Genomic DNA, 12,943 nt, shown 5'->3' on the forward strand with positions numbered 1-12,943 from the left:
CTACATTTAATCTCTACTCATTGTAATTTGGGTTCAATATTCCTATTTTTTTCCCCTCTCAGAAGAATCTGAGCCAAAATGCCTTAAAATAAATAGGTTCACTGCTATGAAAAATGTGATCAGACTCTCACCTATATACACAATTTAAGCTCACAAACACACACTCTCTCTTACACACACAAACCACAATTACGTTTTGTCCGTTTATGTGGCTCCAGGAGAGGGTGCCAGTTCATATAGATAGCAATAATTTCAAAAAAAAACACAAGATGAAGGTATATAGAAATAAATAGTTGTCACCTCAGCCATGACCATGTCTTGGCATTTTTTGATGAATTTCCCTTCTGCCTTGACGATTGTCTGCAGGAACTTTATGTACTGGACATTTCGACCATGAGTCTCAATGCAGTGAACAAAGTGCTGGACAACCCGCTCATTGATCTCACTGCAGAGCTGGAAATTGTTCATGAAGATGTGCTGCATGGTGACTGCCTCCAGGATCTGGCACAAGAGTAAGGGCAGAAACACAGGGAAATGGTCAAAAGGCGGCTAGAGCAGAGTACAACGTGCGAAAGTGTCTACCAAAGCACACAGAGAAAAGCATTTAAACCCATGAAGAGACCTTTCTCCTTTCTCACTTCTGTGCTGCCTTTTTTTTTTTTTTAAAGATTTTATTTATTTATTTGACAGAAAGAGAAATAGTAAGAGCAGGAGCACAAGCATGGGAGTGGGGGAGTGAGATGCAGGCTTCCCGCCGAGCAGAGAGCCCGATGTGGGGCTTGATCCTGGGACCCTGGGATCGTGACCTGAGCTGAAGGCAGACACTTAAGGACTGAGCCGCCCAGGCAACCCCTGCCTTCTTTTTTAATCATAATAAACACACAGAAAGGGAAACAAATCACTAGTCTTAGCTCAATGAACTACACAGGAAACCCCAGCACCCAGATCAAGAAACAAAACGCCTCGCCACCCAATTTAACTCGTTTTGATTTCTGCAACCACAGATTAGTTTTGCCCGTTGTTGAGCCTCATGTACTCTCTCCCGTCTGGTTTCTTTTGCTCAATAGCATGTTTGCAATGCTCTCAACATGTTGTTGCACGTATCAGTAGTTTGTTTGCGGTCACTGCTATGTATATTCCATGGCACAGATAAACCACAATCTGCTTATCTATTCTATTGCTGATGGGCATTTGGGCGCGTATCCGGTTTTAATGGCAAATAGTAACACTACACTTAGCACAAATAGGGCTGCTCTGAGCATTCTTCAACGTGTCTTCTGCTAAACTTTAATATACGTGCATTTCTGTTGGGTTTACCCGCAAGAGTGGAATTGCTGGGTTGCAAAGTATAAACATTTGGCTTGAGAAAGTACTTGCCAACAGCTTTCAAAAGATGTTAACAATTTCCACTCTACACTAGAGCTTTTCTATACCCTAGCTGATTTACAGTGTTGTTGGTCTCTTTGGTTTTAGTCATACTTTGTTGTGCAAATCTTAATTTACACTTCTCTGATGATCACTTTGTCCCATTTACTGGCTGTCTGGCTTTCTTCTATGGATGGTTTCATTTTAAAGTTTTTTTTTTACCCATTTTTAAAAACCCCTTTTAAAAGTGGTTTGTCCTTTCCCTTATTGACTTTTTTGAGTCGGTTATATATTCTGGATAGGAGTTCTTTATTGGACACATGCAATGCAAATGTCTTCTCCCACTCTCTGGTTTGCCTCTGGAGGATCTTAATGACGTCATTTGGTGAACAAAAGTTTTTAAAGAAGCCTGGTTTATTGATATTTTCCTGCTGTTTGTATACTGTGTAAAAAGATTTCAGTTTCCACCAGGTCATCAAGATATTTTCATGTTATCTTCTAGAAGATTTATTTTCTATTTTTTACCCAGAGTTATTGAGTGACTAAGTTATATGTTTGGTATGAGGTAGGGGGCTTTAAACTTTTTATCTTTAGTCTTTTCTTTCCCTGTACATAACAAAGAGGGAGTATTACCCCTCAGCCTGTCAGCCCTTCTCCTCCAAAGCCCTAGTGGTACTAAAAAATGAGTGTGTGAGCGTGTGTGTATTTACATGGATGTCCTTTGTAGAATTATTTACAAAGCCAAAAAATTAAACATTGCCTAAATGTCTACTAATATGAGAATGATTTTTAAGGTTACAGCCATACTAGGGAACTCCATGTAGCCATCACAACTTCTCATCAAAAATGCAAAAAATTTATATATCTATGACTTGCAAAGACAGCTGTAATGTATTAAGTGAAAAAAGCAAAATGCAAAATAAAGTGTAGAGTACTTCAACATTTTTCTTTAAAAAACTGCAAAATACATAATTTCAAAACATATCTGACAAACTAAAGTATAACACAGTTATGTTTTAAATGAATATATTATGTATTTGTATGTATCTAATGTAGTATGTATTATATTATGTACATCGAAAACTTTATGCATGACCTCAGAAGGATGTGGCTGGGGAATGAGAATCAGCAACTCTCTAGGGCTAAAATTTGATGTAATAAAGAATGTTAAGAAAAAATATAAATAGATCTTACCTTGCCCTACTACCTCCTCCTCCCTTCCCCCGCCTTCTCCCCTAAAAAGATGGGGAGTATTTATGTCCTAAGAGTTGGTCCAAATGTTCCCCTTGGAACGAATGTTGCATTATAACAAGTCCCCATGGTCACAACAGCAAAAGAACAAGCTGTTCCTCTTACTGCTTCCTGCCCTCCTCCCCTCATAGATTTCCAGACAGGGCTGGAGTCTTACCCCTGGGTTGAGAAACAGGTTTATGTGTTTGTGTAGCAAGGCTTGATTCTGCTGGTTGCCTGCACAGAAATTCTGTAGGAATTCATGTGCCAACCTCATTATCTCCTGCATCTTGGTATCTTCAGCCTGTATGGAAGGAGAGAGATGAAAAATAGGTTGAAAACAGGGCTATGCTGTGGACAAGAGAAGGTCAGCAGGCGGCAGCACCTATCTCCAGGCCAGGAGACCCAGTTCTGTGACACACCCATCACCTGCCGAGTGGGGTGCTGCAGATGCTTGCTGAGGGCCTGTTGTGTGAAAATATGGGGGTGCTGTGCTGTTGACACTTCAAAGAAGCCAGTAACCTGTTCAATTGTCCTATATCCTCTTCTGCTAGCCATGGGCAGATACAAAAAGAATTTATGCAGGAAAGATGCAATACAGAGTGGAAGCTGAGAGGAAGCCTCTGGATCCCATTTCTAGCAATGTCCCCAAATCTCTGAACCCCCCGTTTCTGAGAACAGAGAGAGAGCAGAGCAACAGCTGAGTGCCTCACTGGTGGAGAGCCCACATCGCCCCAGCTCTCGGGCTCACCCTTCTTAATCTGCCTAACGCATATATGCATTAGAGCTTTTGGCAGGAGATAACATGTCAGAGTAGAAATCGCTTTAGATTATCGATTTGGGCAACTATGCTTGCCGTAATCCTTTCCTTGTCACCTCAGCCTCAGCATTTAACCCAAGAGGTAGTTTTCCCATCTGCAAAATGGGGATAATACCTGCCCCAGGCATTTCAAACAGCTGGTTATGTGATTCTCATTTCCTACAGTAAAAACATATACTCAGTGTTTGTAAAGCATTAGATGCTCCATGATAAGAAAACTGATTAATAAACCCTACTGCCATTCTGCCCAATTCTAAACAAACAAACCTTTAATGTAGCAAAGATGAAAGGAGAATGAAATGGAGTCATCCCTCCTATTCGTTTAGCCCACAGGAGCCTCCCTAAGTCTTCTCACCTCTTTTCAGAGGCTGGAGAGCCTAGCAGTTAGGAAGGCAGGCCCTGAAACCTGACTGCTTAGTTCTTAGGCCAGATCTACCACTCACTGGCTGTGTGACGTCGGGCAAGTTACTTAACTGTTCAGGGCCTCCGTCTCCTCTTCTGCAAAATGGAGGTAATAAAAATGCACACTTCATATGGTTGTCATGAAGATTAAGTGACAAAATCCATGTCAAGTGCTTAGATGGTTATCACACAATCAAAGTTAGCTACTGGTCCTGGTCTAGACCAAGGGTCAGACAGAACTTTAGGCTTTGTGGGTCAAAAAGCAAAAGAGAGGACATCATGCACATACCACTAAGAATGTAACTATTTAAAAATGGAACAATCATTCTTAGCTAATATGCTGTATAAAAATAGGTGGTAGGCTGGATTTGGTTCATGTCTGCAGTTTGCTCACCCTGGTCTAGATAATAATCCTGGGAGAAAACAGGACACATCTGTCAGAACAACTAACAGAAGGAGTCTGAGCTACCAGCTTTAACAATCCAAAACGGGAGAGTTTAAGAGGACATTAATAGCAAATCCCCACACAACAGAGTGGATATTACATTTGTCTCCCATTAACAGAGAAAAGTGGCACGCCTTCCGGCTCTAAGAAATCAGAGGCCTTGGGACAGAGAGAGACACTGCTGGTTGGCAGCAGTAATGTCAAACAGTTCTGCACTCTTTCACTTCTTCAGCTAAAAGGAGAATCTGCTGGGGCTCACAAAACTAAAGACTTCATCATTTGAAATGGATTTTTACAAAGCAGGTAAGCTCTAAAGACATCACATAACAAGAGGGTATCTGTAGCAATTCCTCCACTGTTCTCCCACACTGGGATACCTGCACTCATGCAGTAACACACACACTAACACACACACACACACACACACACACACACACACACACACACACACACACACACAATGTTCTGCCACCAACTCCAACCACATCAGGTTACCTATTTGGTATGTTAACATTACTCTACAAAGGCACAACTTTAAGGAAACTGATGATATTATGAGGCAAAGATAAGGCCAGCAAACTACCTCCTCACATTCTTTACACATAGCAAGGTGAATCAGCTTGCTGGTTCTAGTCTAAATGTCAGTCAAGTTTGGATGACATGCACACTTATATTAATTTCAAGTTAGTTAAGTTCCTAACCTAGTAGAGGGATTAAGCTTAATTGTGGATACTGAAAGGCTTGAGTAGCCTGAATCCCACAGTCCCCACGACTGTGGTGGTGGCCTCTGCCAAGAACTTCCTTGAGCACAGGGCATCAGGTACAGCAAACAAGACCTGGGCTCCACAACTGGGCAGAGCTGGCTCTGTCATGTGTTGCTGGGCCGTGCAGGCAAGGTATTGAACCGTTGGCGACAGCCTTCTCACCTAAAGTGGGGCTACTAAAAGCATGACCTGTCTCATGTGCTGCCTTAAGAATGAAATGAACTAATGAATGAAAATGACCTAGAGCAGTGCCCCTGGCAAGCACAAGCAGTAAGCCTTCTTTAGGTAGCTCTATACCAGCAAGTTTCTCTGGCAGTCACCGGTAAACTCAAGAGGCAGAAATCTATGCCCTGGGACTCTAAACTTCCCCAAGCCTCAGTCTCCTCAACTGTCAAGTGGGAACACCACAACAACTGCACTGGATTTTGGAAGTACACGGACGCTTTTGCAAATGCCCTGTCAGGCAGGCTGCACAGTGCTAAGCACTATTACCCTACTTCCCTAAATCCTAGCACTGTCAATGACAAACGCTGGCGTGAAAGAACATGACAGAGAGTGTAGCTTCCAACGACAGAAAAGAGGGCTTAGAGCAAAGTATATGCTAGATCCAAATACTCAGCCAGACGTCAGCACACTCCTGAGGACCTCCAAAGTGGGCAAGCCCCGTGTTCCCACAAGCCCCTAACAACTTGTAGAGCTTAAACTGCCTGAAGGGCACTTGCAAAGGACGCTGTGCAGCACAAGCCCGTATGCAGACAGAGCTCTGTCTATCGAACCTGCGCATCCAGCATGGCGTGGGAGCGAGGCGACAATCAATGGATTCTTGCTTAGAATCCTAAGTTGGAGGCAGGTTGTGGGTGATCCCATTTTATGATGCTCTTTGTTTCATACAAGTGACGTACAAGGGCCTTATACTCATGGTCATCACATCCACTTGGCCAACGATACCAAATGTGAAGGGTTTGGGAAAACCCGGGGATCCCCCCCGCTGGGAGGGGGACTCGCTCACCTTCTCGTAGGGGATCTGCAGCAGCTCCAGCACCACGGCATGCGCGCCCATGTTCCGGAGCAAGCGCTGCTGCTGCTTCCGGCTCTTCCTCACAGACGCACTCTCCTGAACACAGAGTTTGCTGAGGCGAATCAGAATCTGTCCGAGAGAGACACCCAACGGTTGCACCTCTGACCAACCTCACAGTTCTAAGCTCCAATGTACTGCATGGCAACAACAGTCAATGAAGGTGTACATACAGGTGAAATTTGCTAAAGTAAATCCTAAGTGTTCTCACCCTCCTCAAAGAGCTTGCTCTGCGAGGTGATGGAGGTGTTCGTTAACCTGATTGTGGCAATCATCTCAGAGAGTATGTGTATCAAATTACTGCGTGTCACGCTTCAGGGAAATGACAACACTTTTTTGGTCAATTATACCTCAATAAAGCCAGATAAAATTTCTTTGAAAAAAAAAATCAAAGAAATCGACCTCTGAAAACTAGGGAGCACGACGGAGAAAAAAAAACCGTAGGCGCCGGTCGTGGGCAGGGAGGCGGAAGTGATCACAGCATATTAAAACACCCAGAACAAGGGAGATGGTGCTCTAATATGTAGTATCCCTGTTAATCACGTCAAACCGAACGTCAAGCCTCCACGAGGCTAAGAACATGTGTTTCCAGCGTACGCAGTGGATTATGGCTTCAACCAAAAGTGGGACAGTTTCAGAAAGATCTCCTAAAATGGTGAGACTCAGCATCATTGCCAGGGACTTGGGAAGAGTTTGCTCTGGGGTTAAAACAAAACAAAACAAAACAAAACACAAAGCTCCCAACCTCCTAACTCTGAACTACCTTACGCAAAGAATTCCAAAGATCCAGAGCGCTCACTGATGGACACTATGTGCCAGCCACTGAGATAGAGCCTTGACAATTATATCAGTTAATCCTTTGGTCAATTATAAACCTTCAGAAATACAGGTGCTAACTGCACCTATAAAAAGTGAGAAAATTGAGGACACACACAAAAAAGTGGCAGAAGATGCTTTGAACCAAGATCTGACTGTAAAACCCAAGTATGTAACCTCTGCAAGCTTCTTTCTCCCTGTGAAACTTTACATGAAGAAAAAAGCTGAAGTGTTTGCACTTTCAACTTGACTATCACAAACCATAGCTCCTAGGAGAATTAATGAAGAAGGAGAGAAGGCAGGAAGCCCACTTACCTCTTTCACCACCCTGTAGTTGTAGCTGAAGAAGGAGAGAAGGCAGGAAGCCCACTTACCTCTTTCACCACCCTGTAGTTGTAGCTGCTGGTGCTCTCGTGCTTTTGTGACTTGTTATTCCCCTCCTAGGGACCAAAAATAAATGTAAGTGTGGTTTGTTCGGCCTTTGGGCAACAGTCTGTTTGTTCAGGTTGGCATCAGCATTTAGGAAACCATGAGTTTGGCAGTTTTCCTACAGTCATGCTGGGTTTCAGCCCGACTCGTTCTGATCGACATGATTTCACTGAGGTGGGAGATGATGGGGGGCCAGGCTACTGAGAACAGGTTCTTTCCTGGGTGGGTCCGCAAGGGAAATCTGGTGCTCACCCACTCGACAACAAAGTCTATTCCCCATGGTCCGAGGTAACACAGAAGAAGTAGCTAAACTTCCATTTTGCAGCTTATTTCCTAGGAGAATAGCTGTTACTTTGGCTACTTAACAAGCAGATCTCTGGAGAATAAAGCTCATCCTACAATCCTACAATCTGCACTTTTACCTAAAACCAGAGGAGGATATTCCCTTGTTTGAGGAGCCCAACCATCTGCTCTGGTGGCATGACCCGCGTCTCACCCACCTCTGTTTTCTTGTGTTCATTTTCACCAGAGGCACCATCCATGACCTCGTCAGGGCCCTGCCCTTTGTACACCCAGAGCTCCGACTTTTCCACAATGGATCTCAGCTGATCCAAGTCTTGTTTGATCTGTTTGTAGTTGTCGACATCTTGGCTGGTAACAAGCAGCTGGACCTGAACAAATGTAATGTGTCAGTGGTGCACAACAGCCTCTTGGAAAGTCGACAACGACAACAGCAACACACACACACACACACGCACGCGCGCACATGAATGGCAACCTCAGCTACCTGTTTAAAGGCCTGCAGGACCTCCTGCCTCTGACTGAAGTGCCGGAAGAGGAGCTGCAGGGCCCCCGACACCAGGGGCGGGTAGTCGTGCATCGTCAAATGCAGCAAGACTCGGAGGAAGGTTCTGCCGCCGTGGTCATCCAAGTCCAGGGGGGTGTTCTCCTCACTAAAGGAGTGCATGGTAGGGGAAAGGCCAGATGAGCCACAGACGCCCTTCTCGCACACACTCGGACCCAGACACACCCACCAGTCAGTTCTAACCCTGTAGTCAACCTCGGGGGACTTGAGTATTAATAAGCTCCTGTAACAACACAATATTGTTTTAACTTCAGCTCAATCGTAAGGTGAGGGCACAATGAAGATCTCACCACTGTCCAATCTTAAACCAAAGTCCCTACCTTCCCAGTGACAGGACCTGGCTTTTTTTTACCCAGATTCCTGACTCCTTGAGTGTTCTTCTGCTGGGTCTCATCTATGGGTGGAGAACTGCACACAGTTGTGTTTCTCCTCAATTAGGAGTTTATTTTTTTATGTAAGGTGCTGTAATTCAGGGCCTACCAAAGTACCTGTGGTAAAGGACCTGTTGCATATACTTCCACTTTACAGCTGATGACTTAGTCTATACCAGGTCCCCTGACCACGCACATGAATGTGGCAGTGTCAAGTTGCCATAAAAGCGGCCCAGTGATTACTCCCATGCTCTGTACTTCTCATGTCACAAACTGGTAGCAAGCAGTCTGCAGACCCCACTTTGAGGCGTGCTGCCACAAACCATGACCACGCAGTGTGCCTCAAACTGAGGTTCATTAGCAAGCTGTCAGGGGTTATCACAGTATCTATTATAACTGTGTGTCATTTATATAATTAAAAAATTAATAAGCATGTCCTTGATCAGAGAGCAGATCACTGCGTAACTGAGCACTGCCACTCCATTGTTGTGTCAGTGGTTATATTGTGTTTACAATCAAATGAATGCCAAATGGTGAGACCTTCGTGTTTGCAGGTTAGCAAGAAAAGCACAGAGAGGATTTCACAGGAAAATACTCTGTTCATGCTATGTGCTCCAGAAAGGTGTGAAGACAGTGTTACTGCTGTTCAATACTAGAAAATGATGGGAAACTTGAGATACCACAAGAGCACATGGGAGTGTCATCATGTTGAATTCAACATACTTTGTGTTTCAGAAAAACATCTTTCATCATAGTAAATAATACTGCTAATTCAAATTTCACAGGTTTTACTGTTAGACTGCTAACATTGGTGGCCCCCGCAACAAAAGAGACTTTCCTGGGGGTATAGACATCCTTATGTAGGCCCCTCCCACACTGACACTGGGCTCAGCCATGTGATTTGCTTTGATCAACAGGATATTAGCAACACAATACAAGAAGAGGCTCGATTAGTGTTGTACATTATTGGGCTATCCTGTCGGGATCTTTGCACTTAGAGCCAGTCACCATGCTACAAAGAAGCCTAAGATAGTTACGTGTAGAGAGAAGGGAAGGAGGGAGAAAGAGAGGTTCCAGCCTTGCAGATATTCCTACCAAGGAGCCAGAAATTTGAGTATAAAACCTTGGATGTGCCAGGCCCAATCACCAGGCCCAAGAGACTGAACAGTGATCAGCAGATGAGCCATCCAGCTTAGCCCCAGTCAACCCACTTAATTCTGAGAGGCAATAAAAGGATTATTTTTTAATCCACTAAGTATCTGGAGTAGTTTGTTACACAGCAATAAATAACTGAACCAAGTATGCGTATGAAAAGAACTATGCGGCGGACACCTGGGTGGCTCAGTTGGTTAAGCGTCTGCGGCTCAGGTCAGATCCCAGGGTCCTGGCATTGTGCTCTGTGTCAGGCTCCCTGCTCAGTGGGGAGTCTGCTTCTCCCTCTCCCTCTGACCCTCCCCCTAGCTCATGCTCTCTCTCTCAAATAAATAAAATCTTTTAAAAAAGAACTATGTGCATAGGGTATTTATATGAGCTTGCGGCTATTCGAGTCTTATAGGTATTTGAGTCTCATAATAATGTTTTAAGTCAACATTGAGTAATCTGATCTTTTAAAAAGGGGATCATACATTTGTCTAATGTTAGGGACAATGTGTGTTTCTATTGTTGCATGGTCTTGAAAGAGCTCAAGGACAAAAATGGAAGTCCACCAGCAGCAGAAACACATGATCTTGCTAACCTCACTTTGTTTTCAATCCCCTCTTTCTTTCAACCCTATTTTGCACCATTAAAAAAAAATCTTTTAATATGTGTATTTGGGGAAACCTACTTACATTCCTTCTATCCACACAGGAAATACATAGACACACACACACACTGCCAACTAATATCATTCTGACCTAAGCACTAAGGGTTACAAAGAGAGCCATAAAATAACCTAAACCCAAAGACTAATTGTTTCCTAGAAGAATGAAGGGAAAGTCTTTTAGAGCTACACAAAATGAGGCTTCCCAATCTTAGAACCACCTACAAAACCAAACACTGAAAATATACTTTCCTTCCTCCAAAGATGCCTTCTGCTTGCTCTTCAATGTGTTCAAAGTCAAGAGTACCTGCAAAGGTAGAGAACATAGCTTCAGATGTAGAAAGGTCTAAAAAAAAACGGGCTCTTGGTGAACTTTCCCAAAAATAGCCTTGCCCCGCCCCTACGTTAACTTCAAGTCTTCCAGAATCTTATCTTGTAAAACTGTAGAGCCAGGTCAACCCAGATCACACTGTCCAGTGGCTCTGGTGTGCACTGTTCCACATTTCTGCCAGTTTTCTACCAACTCACGATCCCCTTAGTAGAGCAGAGTGACGACCTCATGCCAAGCAAGCTCAGGCCTTGATAGGTGGGATTATGTCTATCACCACCACTTTTCCCTGTACACTTCATCACTATTTCTTGGGCAGGGAAAAACTTCCATCATGAGTAAAAGTTGCTGGTGGACAATACATTTTCTTGGAGGGTTTTGGTTTTTTTTTGGCATTTCATGTAACCACAACACTACAACCCTCAGCTGTCTTATGACTAAGGCACTCCAAGATGAAAGGAAACAAGACCTAACCCAGAAGAGATCAAAACTCTTTCAATTATTCTTTTGTTCAAAAAGGATAACGCCCAGGATTTCATTCTTAATTACAATAATCTTCAAAATATTCATATTTCACCCTTTCTTTAGAATGTACTGTTGGAATCCCCAGCTTTTACTAGACCCACACCCCATTCTATGGCTGAAATCCCACTGTGGAATCACTAACCTGGTACATTACTTGGCCCCTCTTGGCTGCTATTTCCGGAGGATGTTTCTGAAGTCTGGGAATTGCTTTCATCAAACTCTCGCTTAAATATACACAGGAGGCAGGAGATCCTATAATCCAACCTCACATTCAAAATAAACTAAAGATTCAAGTGGAAATGGAAACAGATTGGTTACATTAGCATACCACCTGTAACACTTTGCCAAGCCACTGCACTCTGGCTGGGCCTGGTATCTGTTGCATCAATTACCTTAAGCACTAAGTGAGCCAAATATTTGGCTTAGAATTCAACAATTACTTTAACAACAGACTTCCATGGGGTATATCAAGCCTGTCCACAGCACCTTAGCTTCTAGTGCAAACTTCAACATCCAGACAATTAATTTAATAATTGGAACAATAAACCACTCACTCCCACCTCCATCCTCTATAAAACATTACTTCAGCGAGTAGTAAATGCCAATTCTGGGCCCTGAGAAGGGTGAAGTTGGCTGCTTTAATTTAAAAGAATTAACAGAGAAAAATATGTTTTTCCTACTAGAAATTAGCTTGGTCCATATTTTTCATTTGAGATGGTTTCCTTTGATTTATATACCAACCCTTGGGTTCCCTCTTCATTCACTTCCTACATTCTTTTGCCCTCTACTCTGAAGCAAGGTTACCTTTTCCCTGATTGTTGCTAGAACCAAAAAAAAAAAAAAAAAAAAAAAAAAAAAAAAATCAACCACAATACCGTTATTTGAGGACCTTAGTGACATTCTCCCTTCCACTCTCTCCTCATCTCTGCCTTGCGCTCTTGGTGACCTTCCCCAGTCCCAGGGCAGTCACCTCTCCCAGACTGAGACACTGCCTTGGCTTGCCTTCTGAGCTCTTGGTCATTGTTTCCTACTGACTACTGGACATCCCATTTGGGGTCTTCCCAGAGTCTCAAATATAATCAGAGATGAAGTCCTACTGGTGGTTCCACTTCCACCACTTCTCCTAGATTTCTCCCGACTATCATAGCCCTGCTCACATCCTTCTTATCTCCTGCCTTGCCATCACCAGATCCACCTCCCAAAGGTGTTTATTCTTACATTAGTCCCCTGTATAAAAATCCTCAAAGGCTCACTAGAGAATAAAGTCCTAACACTTGAGGCACCCAGAGCTCTCTAGAACCTGGCCTGGTTCTCCCTTCCAACCTCATTTCTGACAACCTCTGTTCCACACACTCTAGGTCTCTAAGGGGACCTTAGAGGGGGAGGTGCTATGGTCCCGTGTGAAGTCATGCCCTCCTTCAACCTGCTCCAAGTTCAAGGGGACTTGAGAATGTCCCCTTATTTCTATACTATAAATCCTGTCCATGCTTAAAAGTGCAGATCAAATCCCACCTCTTCTGTAAAAACCTTTTCTGGTGCTTACTAAATGGATGACATGACCCACCCCTGTGTCCCAGGAGAACACTTTTCTCAGAGTTTCATTTCCTTATTTTCCTATTAGACTGTAAGTCTCTTGTGGATATAGTCTCTGTCCAAATCATCTGTGCATTCCTCCTATGGCCAGCAAAGTGCCTTGCATATGGTGGG

General features: G+C 43.6%; 1 protein-coding gene across 1 annotated transcript in view; it reads right to left on the reverse strand.

Moving 5' to 3' along the window:
* The window catches only part of ITPR1 (inositol 1,4,5-trisphosphate receptor type 1), a 320,000-nt gene that overhangs the window by 144,531 nt on the left and 162,526 nt on the right, over positions 1–12,943 (reverse strand). The window contains exons 25-32 of the mRNA XM_088027511.1: positions 11,379–11,517; positions 10,632–10,690; positions 8,134–8,295; positions 7,847–8,017; positions 7,292–7,357; positions 6,036–6,173; positions 2,774–2,899; positions 301–501 (exon numbers count right to left, since the gene is read on the reverse strand). Of these exons, the coding sequence (XP_087883637.1) occupies positions 301–501; positions 2,774–2,899; positions 6,036–6,173; positions 7,292–7,357; positions 7,847–8,017; positions 8,134–8,295; positions 10,632–10,690; positions 11,379–11,517 (1,062 nt within the window). The remainder of the gene's footprint in view (positions 1–300; positions 502–2,773; positions 2,900–6,035; positions 6,174–7,291; positions 7,358–7,846; positions 8,018–8,133; positions 8,296–10,631; positions 10,691–11,378; positions 11,518–12,943) is intronic.

This window comes from Eumetopias jubatus, unplaced genomic scaffold (genome assembly GCF_037043125.1).
Source record: "Eumetopias jubatus isolate StellerSeaLion01/CBP00866 unplaced genomic scaffold, mEumJub1_p1.0 scaffold_1, whole genome shotgun sequence".
In the NCBI taxonomy this organism is placed as follows: Eukaryota; Metazoa; Chordata; class Mammalia; order Carnivora; family Otariidae; genus Eumetopias; species Eumetopias jubatus.